The sequence below is a fragment of the Rhyacophila brunnea genome, unplaced genomic scaffold (genome assembly GCF_057557595.1).
Source record: "Rhyacophila brunnea isolate RB1 unplaced genomic scaffold, BYU_Rbru_1.0 scaffold_2, whole genome shotgun sequence".
NCBI classification, from domain to species: Eukaryota; Metazoa; Arthropoda; class Insecta; order Trichoptera; family Rhyacophilidae; genus Rhyacophila; species Rhyacophila brunnea.
The window spans coordinates 4,134,469-4,152,439 of record NW_028232859.1 but is presented as its reverse complement, the minus strand read 5'-3'; the positions used below and the strand labels follow the sequence as shown (position 1 = coordinate 4,152,439).

At 33.0% G+C, this 17,971-nt stretch overlaps 2 protein-coding genes across 2 annotated transcripts in view; one reads left to right on the top strand and one right to left on the bottom strand.

Annotated features, from left to right (window-relative positions):
• Positions 1 to 7,553, bottom strand: part of LOC147071714 (uncharacterized) — a 114,401-nt gene extending 106,848 nt beyond the window's left edge. Inside the window, exon 1 of the mRNA XM_085947037.1 lies at positions 6,715 to 7,553. The gene's annotated coding sequence lies outside the window, so the exon portion shown is untranslated. The remainder of the gene's footprint in view (positions 1 to 6,714) is intronic.
• Positions 7,393 to 17,971, top strand: part of LOC147071712 (CIMIP2 protein GA14893-like) — a 35,828-nt gene continuing 25,249 nt past the window's right edge. The window contains exon 1 of the mRNA XM_085947044.1: positions 7,393 to 7,666. Coding sequence (XP_085803170.1) covers positions 7,599 to 7,666 — 68 coding nt within the window. The 5' untranslated portion in view covers positions 7,393 to 7,598. The remainder of the gene's footprint in view (positions 7,667 to 17,971) is intronic.

Here is a 17,971-nt window from a genome sequence, read left to right as displayed (position 1 = left end):
CGTATGCCCAGATACAAATATTTTAATAATGCAGAATGTAATTATTATTATTGTTTTGTTAAGTAAGATAAGTTTATATAGATTGATGAAGCGACCTCGAGCGATGATTTTAGCGTTATTTATATACGTAAATGTAATTATTTATATTTTTTTCACAAAAACTATATTTTACGTAGCAAGGGATATTTTTACGAGGATCGCTCACTATTCCTGGACGTGTAGCCCCGACGCACTGGCTGATTTTGATGGCCTCCACGATAAAAAAATTGAAACTATATCACATATTTTAGCTAAAAACAATCATTATTGGGGCTGACATTGGTGACACATAATAATTTGAGTGGTTTATATTTTTGAGTACGAGTACGTATCTGTTTGATTGGTTATGTTATGGGCCCATTTGATGTTGATTATAGGGATGTTCTATAACATAATATAAACACCCCTAGTATTGTCTTAGGATGTAAAGGTACGAAATAAGCTAGTTAAAATGACTTTTTTAAAGAATATTGCTACCTACAGTATTTTTCTTGAATTTATCTAAGAATTTCCAACCATAGTTTTATATATACACATAATATATACCTAATAATAGTCCTAAGTCAAAATTTAACCGGCAAAATTGATAGGATAGGATATTATATTTTCACTGTTTACAATATCTGTTTTAAATTCATTTTATTCGCAGAAAGTCATAACGTTTTAATACATACAAACACGCTTTATTACAACGTTTTTCTTAGCTCGTATTCTTATTTGTCCGGTGGTGTTTGTCCGGTACAAATCTTGCAATCGATTTTTAAGTAACTTCCCCCGACTAGCTAGACATTTGAAACTTTTACAATAAATCAGAACACGATGCCAATGCATTTTTTAATACTTTTAGCCATATTTAATTAGAATTGAATTAATTTTCAGTTAATTCTGTTTTGTTAAAGTTATTTTGACACCATTATTGGTTGCTAGGGCTCTGGGGTCCTAGCAACTAAAATATTAATATATACGTGCGTTACTATGGAAATCAATATGACATGTGAAGTACAATTTTTTTGATTGTTTAAGCTAGTCAAGTCAAGTTTATATGGCGTCAGAGTAAATAAAATACAATATCACCATTATTTACCAATGAAAACGTATAGATAAAATTATTTGGAATATGTATATAGTTTTTAGATACAATATGAATGGTTAAAAATCAAAAAATAGCCTGTTTAACGAAGAGTTGAATGAAATAAAATTTAAAACATAATTCTTTTTATCACTTATAAAAGATGATTGTCATGGAACAAGATTCCAAAAAAACGCAAAAATTGATAACCATAATAACATTACATAAAGTGATATTATCACGTTGTGATAATAATGACAATATTACATAGAAACAATGGGGCATATAGAAGTCTACCCACCCATTCAATTTATTATAGAGTCAAGTAGTTACTTTAATCAGAAAAGTAACCGAATCAGAATAAGTAACAAAATTCTGCGCTTGGGAAAAAATCACCCAGATGTTTGAAAATAAACACATAAAATTTCTCACACATACTGTACATTACATTGGCCAATTACCGAATTCGAGTGTTATGAAAATGCTCATTTTTATTTTATTAGGCATAATGAATTGCCTGCAACTTTCACCCATTGTCTCAATTTTCAAGTTTTAACGCAGCAGAAGGAAATTTTTCCGACGCGCTAATAAATACAAACATTATTTACGGTTAGAATGATGGATGATTATTTTGTAGTAGACATTTTAGATGATTTGAAAAAAGAATCATTAAAATCTAACACATGAATGAATATACAATAACGAATTATAAATATCAGTGAATTTTTTCAAAACTTGGTAGGTATCATGTTTGAATTAATAAATTGTATTATGTGATGCCATCATATGAAAATAATATACGACAGTTCGCTCAGCCAAGACGATGACATTCGCTACCTTTCTTTGAGTTGTTGAGACTTGGGCCATAAAGAAAAGATGTGGCGCTCAAGAAATCGGAAACGGGCTTCGCGCCCTGTATTGGTGAGTCAAAATTGTGAGTCAAAAAGGTGAGTAAAAAAGGTGAGTAAAAATTTGCAACCGTCTTAAGGCATAAAGCCCATTGACGCAGCGAGTGCGGCGCTCGCGCAAAATTTCTACAAGTGGCGCGTAAATCAACGAAAATACAACGTAATCAAATACGCCAGCGCCCACTGGATTTAACGACGCATTATACGCGCCCGCCGCATGAATCATCGTTTTTTCGCGAATCACCGCTTCTCGGCGATACGAATGAAAGAAAATACAATGGAGTCCATTCATTGAACACGGCTACCAAAATTACGCTGCTCGAGGCGTTGTCGATGGACGGGCGAAAAGCAATTATTTAATAATAATTTTATTGCGTGTTCAGTTTATCGCTGGTTGAATAATGTCGTCGTAAATTTTAATTACAAGCCCCGAAATAATATAATATTTTTATTGCTTTGTTATGAGAGGCTTTGTAATAATATTTATTTTGTGCTGCTTGGGCCGCATATTACATGGGTGAAGGGTAATGCGCGGAAGAGACGTGTGATTATGGTTATGAATAAACACTGCATTCGCCGACTTCGCCCGCTCGACGCGTTCTGTGAGCGCTATCGCTAAGACTGCTAGAAAATAATTGACAACGCTTGTATATCGTTTGCATTGTATCAATTTATAATTAATATGAACATCGTGCATACTCGATTCCATTTTACGTATTATAATCGGAAACAACTAACTTACTTACTACATATTGGTAACTAAGTAGGTTCTGTAATAATATGTAATACTATAATATGTAAAAGAAAGCTGCACTAACTAACATTATGTATCAGTGAAATAGATACACAAAAGGGGTTAAAAACGTATATTTTTAGGGTTACACACGCTCATATAATTATATACTTGTGCAAAAAATCACAAGTACACATACGTGAGTGTGTGTAGCGACGTAATACAGATTTTTGTTAAATTAAGTTTCATGGATGAACCGTTAAAATATAGTTACATTTAAATGCCTATTAGTAAATAAAATTATGTGAAAAACATTTAAATGTAAGTATCACCAACTTCATTTAGTTTTAATCCATAGCCATATGTGATTTTTTTTTTTTTTTTTTGTGATTTTACCGAGGCTTTGACTGCGACTCGCTGTCATATCGCCTCTTCTCTTCTAGAAGGGGATCCTTCGATCAGGTCCTCACTCCTATTCTGTTAAATGGCTTTATAATTATTTTGTCTAGCTCTTCCGTCTTTCTTTCTTTCTTCTTTAGACGCCAGTGTTTTATGCACCAGAATCGCTCTCCTCCGTATCCATCCCTTCTGTATTTTCGATACATCGTGTAATCATTGAATTTCAGATAGTCTAATTCAGACCTCAGCCAAGTCTCTGAGATTAATGCTATTGAAATTTTTTGTCTTATTAAGTAGAGTTCTATATCATCCTTTTTTTGCTTCATACTTCTGGCATTCCATTGTAAAGCCATATGTGATTCTTGGTTGCATTTAGTATTATCTTTACAAGCCTGCCTATTCTGAGCTGTGGTTATCAAGTTTTTTTTAGACGCAGTCTGGTAGTGTTTTTATAAACGCAGTCAAGCCATCTCAACGACAAAATTACTTAACATTATAACTTTATGTCGTAAAGTGAGCAGTAAATAATATACCCACCATTAAATTTTATTTTCTGACTTTAAATGTAACATAGTTTAGTATACCGTCATCGTAAATAAATTATTTTTAAAAATATAGCAATAAAATAGATATTTTTAAAAACTAACCAATTTACATTCAACCAACGCCGTCATAAACAGAGAACTTTTCTGACATGTTGTACAACATGCAATGTTATTTCATTTTACGACATAGATAAGAAAGTTGGCTATTTATGGACGTATGATAATATTTTACCTATAAATTAATATCTGTCAAAAATATTGTCATGTATGAGTTTTATCCAAATAATTTTAACTAGGTTTATAGAAGGAATCTTTTATATTATTTATCTTACAATATTTTAACGCGTTTACTAAAGGAATGAAAAACTGTTAAGTTGGTAAACTGCATAGATAGTAACATCGCGAAGTTGACGTTCCGTTCACCTAACTAAAGTAATGGCAGTTTTTAGATTAAATCTGTTGTTTTATTCATTTGTTTTCTATCCTCGATAACCATACCTCACCCTAAATGGAAAAGACTCTTGATGTAATAACGAGAATTTGTTAAGAACTTTGTTGTCTATTGACTTTTTAAAGCGATACATAATATAAACAGTACCTACTATGCGGCTATCGTGGCCTTCCACTCGAGAGTTCCTGGGTTCGATTCCCGGTCAGGACACACAATATTTATGTGTTTTTCTCAGTACTTGTATGAAATTATTGATCAGACAATTATAATGAACACTACTAACCTCGCGTTTCAGATAAATATGAAAGATAGGATAGGTGTTGCTGAAATATGTTTATGCGGAATATAAAGGTACTGGTCAATATTTTTAGGTAATTTACTTATTAAGTAGTTAATTTATTAATATGGTTAACTGTGTTGTGTTTAAATTTGGTATCTGTACTGAGAAGCAAAATGAGGACATAACGTTTCATAGCTACGTAAATAATAACAATATTGAAATTTTGCTGTGCGTCATATGCAAAAGAAAACTGATTTATTTAGCCGGACAACACCCTCTCTCTTTAGAATTATTGCTCTAAGGTCCTATACATTTTTTTTGGTTCCCTTTACTAATTTATGGCGTCGATGTACTCAAATAATTATTATTATCATAGATAGTTATATTAGACACTTCGAAACTGTTTATAGTTAACAGTAAACCGGAAGATGAATATTAAGTGTGGCCTGCTAAAAATCCTATAAGGTCGCTGTGGTAACGGGACGTGCCATAATAATTACATCATTTCTTTAGGAGTGCCCTGCGTATTTACATAAAAAAAATATATAGTTATGAATAATACTACCAATTTATTATAAATTATAGTTACGATGATGTTATTAGAAATAATTTAACTGCGTACCCATTTATCATTTTTAATAAGACTAATTATTGTGTTAAATTAAATTAATAATATTATGTTGGTTAAGGCAGGGGTCGGCAAACCGCGGCTCTTTGGGTATTGGCGTGCGGCTCTTTGCCAAATTCCCAATTCCCAATTTTTTACAAAAACTTTTAAAATATGTTATTGACACGAGCACTTTTGAAGTACAATTTTATTGGTGGATTTAACAAACAAAGAGTTATAGAGATCCAAATTTGTAGGTATTGCCACCAAAATTGAGGATTTAGAGAGAGAGAAATGCAATTTAAATATTACATAATATTATGTATGCGAACAATCATTTTCAAACACGAACAATATAAATAGCATTTAGAGAAGCCAAATAACCGATGAGAATTTGGAGTCGCGCCCGAAATTAAAAACCACAAGTTACATTCCAAACATACAGAAACTCTCCAAAAAATGCAAGAAAAGCAATTGTTCACATTAGTTTTAAGGAATGCTTGAAAATTGTATGTTATTCATTTAAATAAATCATATTTATAAAAATATACGTATGGCTCTCGAAAAGTTTTTTAACCAAGTTTTTTGGTCCAAGAGTTTTCCAACTCCTAGGTTAAGGTAAGCAAAAAATCCATGTCAATTAAGACAGCGGGTATTGATTTCATAATAATGATTAATTTAAACTGAAACATAAATACAATTAAATAAATGACAAAATTAAAATAAAAAATACTCTTTAAATTGAAATTAAATGTCTATGTAATTAGAATTATTCATTGCTTTAATTCTATTAATTTATTAATATGACAATCATTATAAACTAAATAAACATTTGAAATTACACAGCATATATGTTTTATTTTGTTGATTGTAAATGTTTATCTAAGTAATTAGGTTTTTTTTTACACAAAGTAATACCTATGTTCATTGTTAGTTTTGAGTTGATCGAGATTCCAGATTGAATGTGACGTACGCTCAATTAACTGCACCGAACTTTATGTCTCATTTTTTATGTACTTAAATTCTTTCCCTACTCAATTTTATTATTTTAATAGGAAATGAAAATCTGATGATCATATCGAATAAAATTGAAAGGGAGCTGTGCGGTGCTGATGACCACTACCATCAGCACCGCGCTTAATTTGCCGCCCATAGGCAACGCATGACCCAACTACCTTCGCGGGACGTCCCAACATCCCATTATATTTTATAAATTCAATTTTTATTTTTATAGGTAATATGTGGTGTAGATGGGTACTTCTCCACTGAAGGGAAACCAAAATGGTAGGTAATTAATCTACTTAATTATAGTACCTTATGAAATAACACAATAATACGTTGGTTTATAAAATTATCACCATATAAGTAATTGTCTATTATAGGCAAAAAATTCTGAAACATTCCATAAATGTGTTCTCATATTCTTCATACATTTATTAATTCTTTTGTTTTGTATAGAACCTACAACAGGCATAGACTAATATACTTTGTTATAGGTAATAAATAGGTAAGTAGGTAACAACTAAATATTCAGCAATAAATTCTTAGGCATTCTATAAATTAATATAAGTAGATAACATATTTTTACAATCAATGATTGCACCACGAGAGAATATGAAATCGAGTATCAAGAATATATATTCAAATTAAAAATATGTAATAAAATTTTACAACACAACTCACCTATGCATTTGATATTACATCCAAAACAAGGACAGACGTTCACTGGCTGCACAAATCACAATAGGTATATATAGGTATAACTGTTTTCTGTTTTATCGATATTAGAAAATAAACACCCATAAAAAATATTGATAGTAAAATATAGATAGGTAGGTACCTATATTAAAGAATTTTATACAGCACTAGTAACAGTTTTATTTCACTTTAAATTTATAATATTATTATGACTAAACTTAATTAAATTGCCCTACTGGACAGTTGATAGTGTTGACAATAATTAATAAGCACAAAACTACACTGACAAGTTCAAAAATGTATCTTGAATAAAAAAAATATTGACGTTTATTTTGGCATAACGTTGTGCAAAGTACGAATGGATACTAACTACCTAATACGAAACAAAAACTCGTCTGCTTCACCGATCGGAAGCGTTCGTTGATGAAAGAATTCGTACAATAAAGAAAATAACATCACAAAAGTTCACTTTAATCTAATCAAGTTATTCACAATCACTGCAAACAGAGATGAGATTGATAACAATCAGACCAAAACGTCAATGTATTCGCAGTCTGTGTTTGTATTTGTATGCCGCAAGGAGTTTGTTGTTCGTTCGAATAAAACGTTCTTATTTCAAAACGAATCGTCGCCAACTTCACTTTTAACTGATCGAATGTTGCCGTTGTCAATTCGAATTAAAATATGGCATTCGATAAACAAACATTAGCGGGAAAAACGATATTATAGTATTTTTAAGCGCACATTCAAAGCCGTTGACGCACGCAAGTTCGTACGGCAACCGCTGTCGATGCTGCCTCGTACATTTCTCGAGTAAAAATGGCGATTGTTTCAAGTCCGAGAGGCTCTCGTAGAAGAAAGACAGGTAAATGGCAGCGCCATCCAGGTGTGCGCGGACAAACAACATTTCTCCAGCGCTTCTAAACATATTTCGCAAGTAAGCGCGGCACTGCTCGACGCTCGTCAAAACGGGTACCCGGGGTACCTATTGTGTAATAATAATATTTTGCATGTTACGTCACTCGCCAAGTATTTATTTATTCATATTCATTTATTTTAAAAAGCAAAGCATAACAAATCAGAATTCAGGACGTTCAAAACTATTCAAAAATTGTAGGTACCAAAGCTTTTTATGAATATTTTAAATGTCCTCATACAAATATCCATGATTTCTTGTATTCCACATACAAATTTTGTTGGTCTGGACTAAGCATATCTTCCGCTCTACAGTGGGCGTTAGAGCTTCTTCCAATTCAAAATTATAGGTAAAGCCGCGTTGACACGGTCCAAGAACGATCCAAGTGCACTTGGATCGAGTGCCATCCAAGTGACAGCTTCATACTATTGATTCTTATCCAAGTGCACTCGTATGAGACATCTTCATACTAATTATTCCTATCCAAGCTACTTGGACCGCGTCCTACTCATCCAAGTTAACTTGGATAGGAATAAATAGTATGAAGCTGTCACTTGGATGAGACATCTTCATGCTAATTATTCCTATCCAAGTCTACTTGGATCGTACTTGGACCGTGTCAACGAGGCTTAACGTGAAAAACTAGCAACACGAAGTTCTTTGAAGAAATAAAAAAATATTCGACTTGCTTACAAATAATTGGTACCTATTTAAAACCAACTGAATATATCTGAATGTATCATGGTCGCTCAAAATATGACAGAATTTCAAGGTGGTCGCGATCCTCGGCCATGAGGGAACGACTAAGAAGATAGAAAATATTCAGTAAAAAATTCTGAAAATTTCGAGTTGATAACCCTAATATGATAGAACAAATTGGCGAAGAAACGTCTCTCTCTGAGACGGGTCGTTATTATATCTTTCGAAACGAAAAGTATAGGTATTAAACCCAGTACACAATTCGGACCTAGACACTTGGCATAAACGTTTACCTCTTCGCCACTATTGTGTTATCACGTTAATTACATTAATGTTTAATAAATTAATAGCTTAACTTTCATCATGCAGTTACCTTAATGCCTTCATCACTTCATAAATAATAATAACACCACGAAAATGTTTGACAGCCTGTGGTGCCCGCGCATATTTTGTTCTTGGAGATTCGAATTTTGTTTTTTTGCTGTTCGTTTTTTTCCGTTCCCCATTGTAGGTTGATAGCCATGTTGTAAATAAAATGAAGAAAAAATCCTCTAAGGAATGCAGTAAGTGTTTAATATTATTGTACCTATGTTGATATTCGTAGACTATTATTAACGCTCTCTACGCTAAGAAAAATACTATTATAATAACACAAGATACCTACCAAAAATAGTAAATCCCTTTAGCAATATATAGATATTAATATATAACCTATAATAATAATATTATCATCATCATCATCAGGGGTGCGACAACCCGGTGTGGGTCCTGGCCTCCTCCAACAGCTCCCTCCACCTGTCCCTATCCAGTGTGGCCGCTTTCCAATTTGATTTGATTTTTCCAATTCCAATAATAATATTATAACCTATAATAATAATTTTCCAACATGATTACAGACGATATTATCTACAATTACAATCAGCTACGTCTCTAGACAAAGTGCCGCCCTTAGTCAGAATAAAAATACCACCCCCATATATTTTTAGATTTCACTATTTCTTCTAGGTTATCTTAACAGACTTATCTTCAAACTACTGATATATTATAAGTATATCTACTGATGTCGAGAGACAGAAACTATCAGCACCGCAGGCAAAAAAATCTACGTACAACCGTCAGCGACACACATCATTTTTATTTTATTATTTATTTTTATTTTTAATTGTTTCTTTGTTAAACACCGCAACAGGCCGTGAAGCCTAATTACTGTGGTAAGAATCCCAGGCTTGAGGAATTTACATGTAGATTATGTAAATATTCTTTGACCTCACTGGGAATCGAACCCAGAGCTCCCGGATGGAAGACCAGCGCCTTATGCACTGCACCACTAGAAATATGGTTCACATTGTTTTATACGAAGTCCGACTTTTAACATATTGTTAGTGAAATACAAGCTATATTATATTTAATTAAACGAATCGCTGTTCTATAGAATAATCCGACATTGTCAAAAATCTTTTCTAAATAATATTGGCATGCTCGGTATAGCATCAATATATATATATATATATATATATATATAGTAAATTATCAAATTGCATTATTATATAGTCCAGTACTACATAATTTGAAATTATTTTATATCAACCTATCGCTACGATCTGCGTAGACGCTCTACGCGTTCCGTAGCATTTATATATTAAATTTAAATATTCATGTATAAGTTTTCTAAAGATTATAAACAATACTATTACATAATAGTATGTAACTAATTCGTTTTTCTTTCTTTGTCCATGTCTGCTTCTTGGGTGGAGCATATGAATACCACGTCGTGATCCCTGTTTCTTGCCAGTTTAGCCTCCTGTAACTGTGTAGGATACACCCTGTAGATGTATTTAGGCAAACATGTTGGGACGCTTTTCCGGTATACATAATATCGCGAGGGTATTCTCGTGGCCCTTGTAGTCATTTCGGGTTTCCAGGTTCGATTCCAATACATGTCACGTGTTCATGTTCAAGTCACAATACATGTATGGATTTTTATATTATTGGTTCTCTTATATTACTGTAATTCGGCATCACGGCCTATTGTATCCTTTAATATATTTAAAACTTCATTAATACAAGCTCATTATGACTATAAATTGATTTATAAGATACCTAACAACTAATATTTATTTGTCAAATATATAATAATGTATATCTGTCAAAGTTGTGTAAGATTCATTAGATTTTTTCCCGCCATTCTATTGTTGACTATAAAATAAATGCTTTTAAAAATAAGGTTGTGAATCTCTACTCTATAGTGTGTGTGATAAAATGAGTGGATAAGGAAGCAGACAAGGGTTTGCGATGTAATAGAGTTTATTAAAAGACTTAAATGGAGATGGGCTGGACACATGGCTCGAAGAAGAGACAATCGTTGGACAAATCTAGTCATCCAGTGGTATCCAAGAAGTATTGTTGTTTTTATTTAATAAAACGCAATTTTTTTGCAGTAATTATTCCACTTTTAATCAATAGATTAGGACCGGTTACGTCCGCCTCAGAGAGACATTTTCAACATTTGAATTTTGAACAGTTGAAAATGTCCCTCTGAGGCGGACGAAACCGGTCCTAATCTATTGATTAAAAGTGGAATAAGTACTACAAAAAAATTGCGTTTTATTCTATAAAAACAACAATACAATGCAGTTCCACCGTGAATTGACAATTATTAACAAAATAAAAGAAAAAATCCAAGAAGTACAAAACGTCCGCAAGGTAGACCTATAGGCCGCTGGATCGATGAAATGATAAAGTTCTGCGGAAGTACGTGGCAACGAAATGCACAGGACCGAAAGAATTGGAAGCAGCTTGAAGAGGCCTTCATCCATCAGTAGATAGATTCAGGCTTATGATGATGATGACTCTATAGTGTAGATATATCAACGGTTAAGTTAGACATGAGTCAATGTAAAAAATCGTGAAAAATATCTAACGCTAAAAGTGTTAAACATTCTTACAGGGCATGGAGAGAGAGTGAATACAGCTTTTGAACAAAAAAAGTGGTCATTTGATTGATTCGCCAAATTAGAATGGGATGTTCTAAGCTAATTTAGATAAATACATAGCACCGGACAGTGGTCGTTGTTTTTTTTTTTCTACGTACAAATTACCTCCGGAGGTTGCGCTGGAGGAATGCTCGAAGGCTGTTATAATATTTCATTCTGGTCATAACATTCGATTTAGATAATCATTAGTATTACCTATCGATGAAAGAATGCTTTCCCATATTTCATTTCGTTGCTGAAATGAAGAATGTCTCTCGGCTAATTGCAACAGAGTACAGACGCGTTCTTAAATTTTTTGGTCACGTGGTAAGGATAGATCTTAGCAGACTGGAGAGAAGAGTGATCTCTGGTAGCAGTGACGTCCCTAGGCAAAATGCCTTGGGCAGATTTAGAATGCCGTCCCCTTTCATTTTTAGTCTCTAATTGTATGCAAAAATGTGCACATCTATTCATTTAATTACTCTCTAAACAGAAAATTCAACCAAAATCTTGGAAAAATACATATACCTAGGTATATAGTATATACATATATAATATATATATATCAATTACTGAGGATTAGAGCATTTCAATGGAACCTACTCTAAAACACTCGTACATAGAAGTCTGAGACGCCCCAAAATCCGGCACATCTGCATTAATAGGATAAATTTAATAAATACTTACACGGTTAAAATTAAACTTACTTCATCTCAGGGCTCGAAATGGACCGGAGCGTACCGGAGCGCCGTTTCGGTTCATGAAATCAGCAAAATTATAGTTCCGTCTCGTGGAAAAAATGCTATGACCGTCTGACCCTCTCACCACCGCTTAGCTCATTCGGTGTGTTTCCATGCTTTATAATTTATATATATTTTTTTATAATTTTGTACCTTTCACTTTACTTTTCATACTGTTTTTGTGATACTGCATATATTTATTTCTTCTTTACACTGTTTCTTTGTTTTTAAATGTCATGTTGTGAACGTCTTAAACTTATAATTTATAATTTCCGCAATATATAAAAAAAAAATTGAATATGCCATATAACAAAAAATCTAACACACTTATTTTTATAAAATATACATAAAATTAGATAACTATGTTAATATTTTCGGAAAATTGTCGAGCGCTCTGGTTCGTTCAGATACCTATAAAAATGTTAATTGAAATTAAATAAATGAAAACCATGACTCTTTCAACAGTCATCCGTTTAGGTCTTCATATCATTTGCATCATCACTGAGGATAGTGATCAGTGAAATTTATAAGCGTTGCCAACACTATCCTTTTATCTGGAGCGATTCTGCGCTGATATTGTTGCTTCCGTTATTGTTGATTCAGTCGATTTCTTGATAGCGCCGCTCTATCTGGAAGGCGCATCCCCTTGCGACCTTATCCTTTCGACACCACCAGATAGTGACGTTCCGTGTAGGTAGGTAGGTCATGCATGTGGTAGGAAGGAACAAATATGATCACTACAGCTTTTAAAATTTTGGGCATTTAGTTCTGTAAAGTCAGCTAATATGAACATAGGATAAACGAAAGTAAAATAAAATACATGCTGGTTCTCCACAGTCCAATATATGACAATAACAGCATTATCATTGGCGGTGATGCTTTTGAAACTATGAATTCGTTTATTTATCTAGGATCCCTTATCACAAACACTATTAAGAGCGTACTTCAGTAAAACGGCAAATAATTTACAACAGTAGGTGTGACGAAATTTTTCACTAGTCGCCAATCGGAGACTGACAGTGGAAGTGCCGCACGTCTATTTGTTTTGTCATGGCGTCCGATTAAAATATTCTTAAATCGTGTAAAGATGACTAAAAAAACTTTACATATGTACATACTTAAAAAAGAAAACATGTCAATGAATATACTATTATTATTAGTAATATAACCATAAACATAACATTAAATGGACGCATGTTGGATTTTTATGACAAATTATATTTCGTTCGGCACGCGTCATTTGCACAATCCGCGCATCGCTTAGCCACGATCTTTTTAGACCATGCCTCAACTGAAGTATAGCCTTAACACAGCGCGAAATAAATCACCGGCTCACCAAACAGGTAATATTTTGGTCTTCAAATGCTTCTAAAGAACAAAACTCTTTCCAGGAAAACCAAAACAACCTTATATAAAACTCCCCGTTTCTTTAACAGGATGAGGGAAAGATAGATATTTTTGAGAATAGAGTTTTGAGAAGTATCTTTACGGCTGTTCAAGTGGTATTTGGAGGTTAATTAATAATGAGGGGCTGTACACACTGTGTATGATCGAAAATATCACGTGGCATATGAAAATGCAGAGATCAGCCACGTGCATAGAATGCCGGAAGATATACCATCAAGGCGGACTATGTACGTAACCCCCGAGGGCAAGAGATGACCTGGGTACAGGAGATGAATGTTTGGTCAAAGAAAATGGAGAGCGTCAGGATGGAAGAAATATTTGAAGGAGGCCAAGACCCGCCATGGGTTGTATTGCCATAAATGATGATGACAGCTTTTGAAAATAGTGGTGATTTTACATGAAGAGGACGATGCGGTCACTTCGTTAGAAAGTATAAAAATCTTAATAACATTAAAAAGTAATATTATAATATTTATACAACAATTATTCTTAACTAAACTAGCAATTAAGTAAGCTCATAATGTACCTACTTCACTCAATTATAATTTGATTAGAAATATAACCTTCCAAATGACAGATAAACTGTTAAATGCCACAGTTCATGCAAACGTACTAACAACTTATAATAATCATTAACAACTTACAATTAAACATTCTAAAAATAATGAAACGGAATGTTACAAATGAACTTGGGCATGTTCATTAAAAAAAATAGCAAAGCATTCTATAATCGCCGTTAATTATATTTAAAAAAAATTTAAGAACACGGATCTGTCATTCTTGTGTGTCATTTATTTTTTTCGTGAAATCGTGCCATGTCGGTTTTTATTATTAATATTTAAGTGTGGTTTAATTTATTATCAAATTTGCAGTCGTCATTTTTTTTAAAATAAAATGGCTACGAAAGGAATCGCCCCTAATTGTATTGGAACCCCACAGCCGTATCTTTTGCCGGGGTGAGTTAATAAGTAGGAAATCATGAAACATTCATACTGACAGAGAAAACTGTATTGCATAAACTTGTTCAAATTTCATAATTTGATAATAATCCCCAAAGAAGCCAATCCGTGATCAAATCGTTTTACAAGACACGTGTGACGTAGATGATATTTCTGCTTGTTCATTTAAATATTATGTATATGTAAAGATGGTTCCGTATATTTTGACTGATCATCTATGTACCTATTATAAATATAATGCTGTATCTCTTGTCATAGGCAGTTATATGCTAGGTACATTTGTAGTTTTGATTTCGGTACAAGTCGAAATAGTTTCGTTTTCGAATTGGCAAATGTATATTAATTGTACCAAGTTAATAAAATTCCCACGATGACCGAGCGGCTTAAGCTATCGAAATTAAGCTTAAGAATCCTGGTCTGGCAAATACACATATTTTTTTTCCAATTCGTGTACCCATGAGTCAGAGTATGGACTTAATAGGTTGAGCAAGTGGCTGACATCCATTTCTCATAAAAACAAAAATCTGTTCTCCATTCTGCGGAAATTCTGTGCAATTATGTGAACATTCTGTGGAATGTCAAAACGATTTTTTCCGGTTCGGTACAAGTTCAAACACGCGCGTTATCATGATCTTGCACCCTACTTTCAGTTATAGTTTGTCAATTTATTGCTACGGCCGTATGTTGTAGCCTAACCACTAGGAAATGCCAATAAAAATTGCGTATTTCAAAAAAATACTAGGTACCTTATTCTTAGGTCAATAATTATTATAAAACAATCATTATTCGTATGATGTTTTATCACATTTGAATGGTCAAAGACATAGCTTTTAATCAGTATCTTTAGAATTATCTTCAAATGTGGAAATCTTGCCCATTTTTTGAATAATAAAATGCCTAATTCTTGTCAAATTTGGGATCACAGAGATTATAAATATATTTTTTTATCCTAAATATTTCACTATAATAATGTCAACATAAATTTTACTAATGGTTTTATAAATGCATTTAAAAATTAGTGTACGTAAATAATCTTAACACTACTGCACATGGTTGTACTGAAATATTAACTATATTCTAAATAATCTAAAACATTAGATTGAGAGGTTTAAAAGAATACCTACTGTTTTATGTAATAAAAATACTTTATGCAGTCATCAAATGTTTAAAATAAATATAAAGGATAATAAGGCTTCAAAATTATATAAATAGATTATCTAAAACGTTTAAGGAATGTTCAGGCTAATGCTTTGAAAATAACATAAAACCTCCATTTTGACCTTCGTTGGGCATGTGGGACACAAAATACGACGTCGTCCTCTGCTATCTAGGAAGACAAGTTAAGGAATAATGTATCTGAGTCTTCTCATATTGTAGCTGATGTACCTACTGTTGGTTCTCTGGTTTTGATACTACGCAGAATTCCTCGGTCCTTTTCCATTCGATGAAGTACGTCTAAATTTATCACGCGGTCAGTCAAATGAATTTTGAGAGTGCGTCTATACAGCCACATCTCTCGTATAATGTTATATAATATATACCTACGTCAAAAGACAATGACAGTATCTGATTGGCTTACGGTAAATATCTACACTAAGTTACCCTTGTTTCGGCTTCATTTTCATATACCTACATAAATTATGTAGGCTCCATCTGTATGAAGAAGGTTTTCTTTAATGCCTTTGGTTAGGTCCGTATAGTAACTTTCCCTGAAATACATTCATGTATTGGTATTTTATTTTTACACTGCAACGTGCCAGTGTGGATCACACACAACATTTTAAGCTAAACAAACACAATTCACTATCTACAGAATCCTGATCTAGATTTCAAGACGAAATTGAAACTTTTCAACATTTTGCTTAGAATCTCGCGTGATTTAGATTGCTTGCATTCCACAGAGGTCGTCAACCTGTACATAATTTTTGCTGTACGTAAATTACATTTGACGATACTATTTATGTTTGACTTTTTATAATAATAATCTTCAATAATTAATTATCAAAAGAAAAGTATAAAATTATGAAAATACATATTGCATATTATTACATACATTCAGTCATGTGCTTCATGCGAGTCATGTGCTTCAAAGAAAGCCGATACTATTAAAAAGCATAGTATAACTACCTATATATTATATGCCATAATATGGTATATGTTTCTGTCAAATAAATGACAATACTATTACACAATATTGCGTGACAAGACAAGTATGTATTCTAGTTGATAAGTATTGATACCTCTGATATTTGGGGTTACTATAGATTATAGAATGTTAAAAAATATTAATTACGGAAGGTTGGCTACTAAGGTAGTTGCATGTCTCCTAGTTAATAAAAAAACATAAGTAGGTACGTAGTAAAGTGGAGACTGATTTCAGACAGATCCTGGTATTTGTAACAAAGCACACTATCCGAGGTCGGACGACGCTAATAATTGTGTTTTTTTTCAAAAAATCCCGGCAAAATTAGAAATTTATAAAAAAGTAACCGGCCGTGTTTAGGTCAAAATATCACGATGGTGGCAATGTGAACGTTAAAATTATTTGACAAGCATTCATATCAGCGCCGAGGTTACCGTATTGCGTAGAACTTGGGGATTAAGTACGCAAACTGGAGCTAGAATGTTTTTATTAAAAAAATATATATCTGGATTATAGAACGAATTGGATTTCTATCTTATCCCCTTCTTCATTTCCAATTTCACTGTCACATTTCCATAGACAAATATATGCTTGAAAGCCTAATTAACAATTACACTGTATCGCTACATTTCAAAATCAGCCAAGTTCACCTTTAGGTATTTTTTACTTTTTTGTGAATTACTGAATAACTACTGCTTTCTAACATTTTTGCAATATCAAAATGTGGAATTTATTAATTTAACATATTCTATACTCGAAATAATGTAAACTTTCACCCTTGTGACTGTGTATTTGAGAAAACAAAAAGCTGTTTTTCTCCTATTCGTCTATTATGGATTTTGAAATCTAGCGACACTAACACGACACAATGATTATTATTTAGATTGTCGGAGCCTATATTTAGTAGCGATTTTAGATATATGTACGAAGACACGATGTACTGACAGATTTGGAAACTCCTTTGGAAAAAAAATTGCCAGTGCAATATTTTTTTACTTAGATTTTTAAATAGACATTGAGTTTATCCATATCATAAGAATTGTGTTGGCCACTTTATCAGTTGGACTAGTAGTGAGAATGCAGCAGCGCGCGTATACCGTGTCGTCCGTTCATCATTACGAATGAGTGTCCAATCTATTAATTGTCGACCACTGATCTGGAAGCAGGTCATCGGAGTGGCTCGCGCAACAAGTGGGTCGTGGATTGGTCTGCCGAGTCGTGAAGTCTTCAACCATCAAGATGCGATCTTCTATAGGTCATATTACATCGGTAGATTCAATTTAATTCAGCTAGAAGAGGGCAAACTTCATAAACTCATGTTTGAATGATAGGTAGGTACCTAGGGGTGGCAGGTTAAATGAAAATATGGTGAAGCAGGCAAGTATGGTGAAAAAGTATGGTGAGGC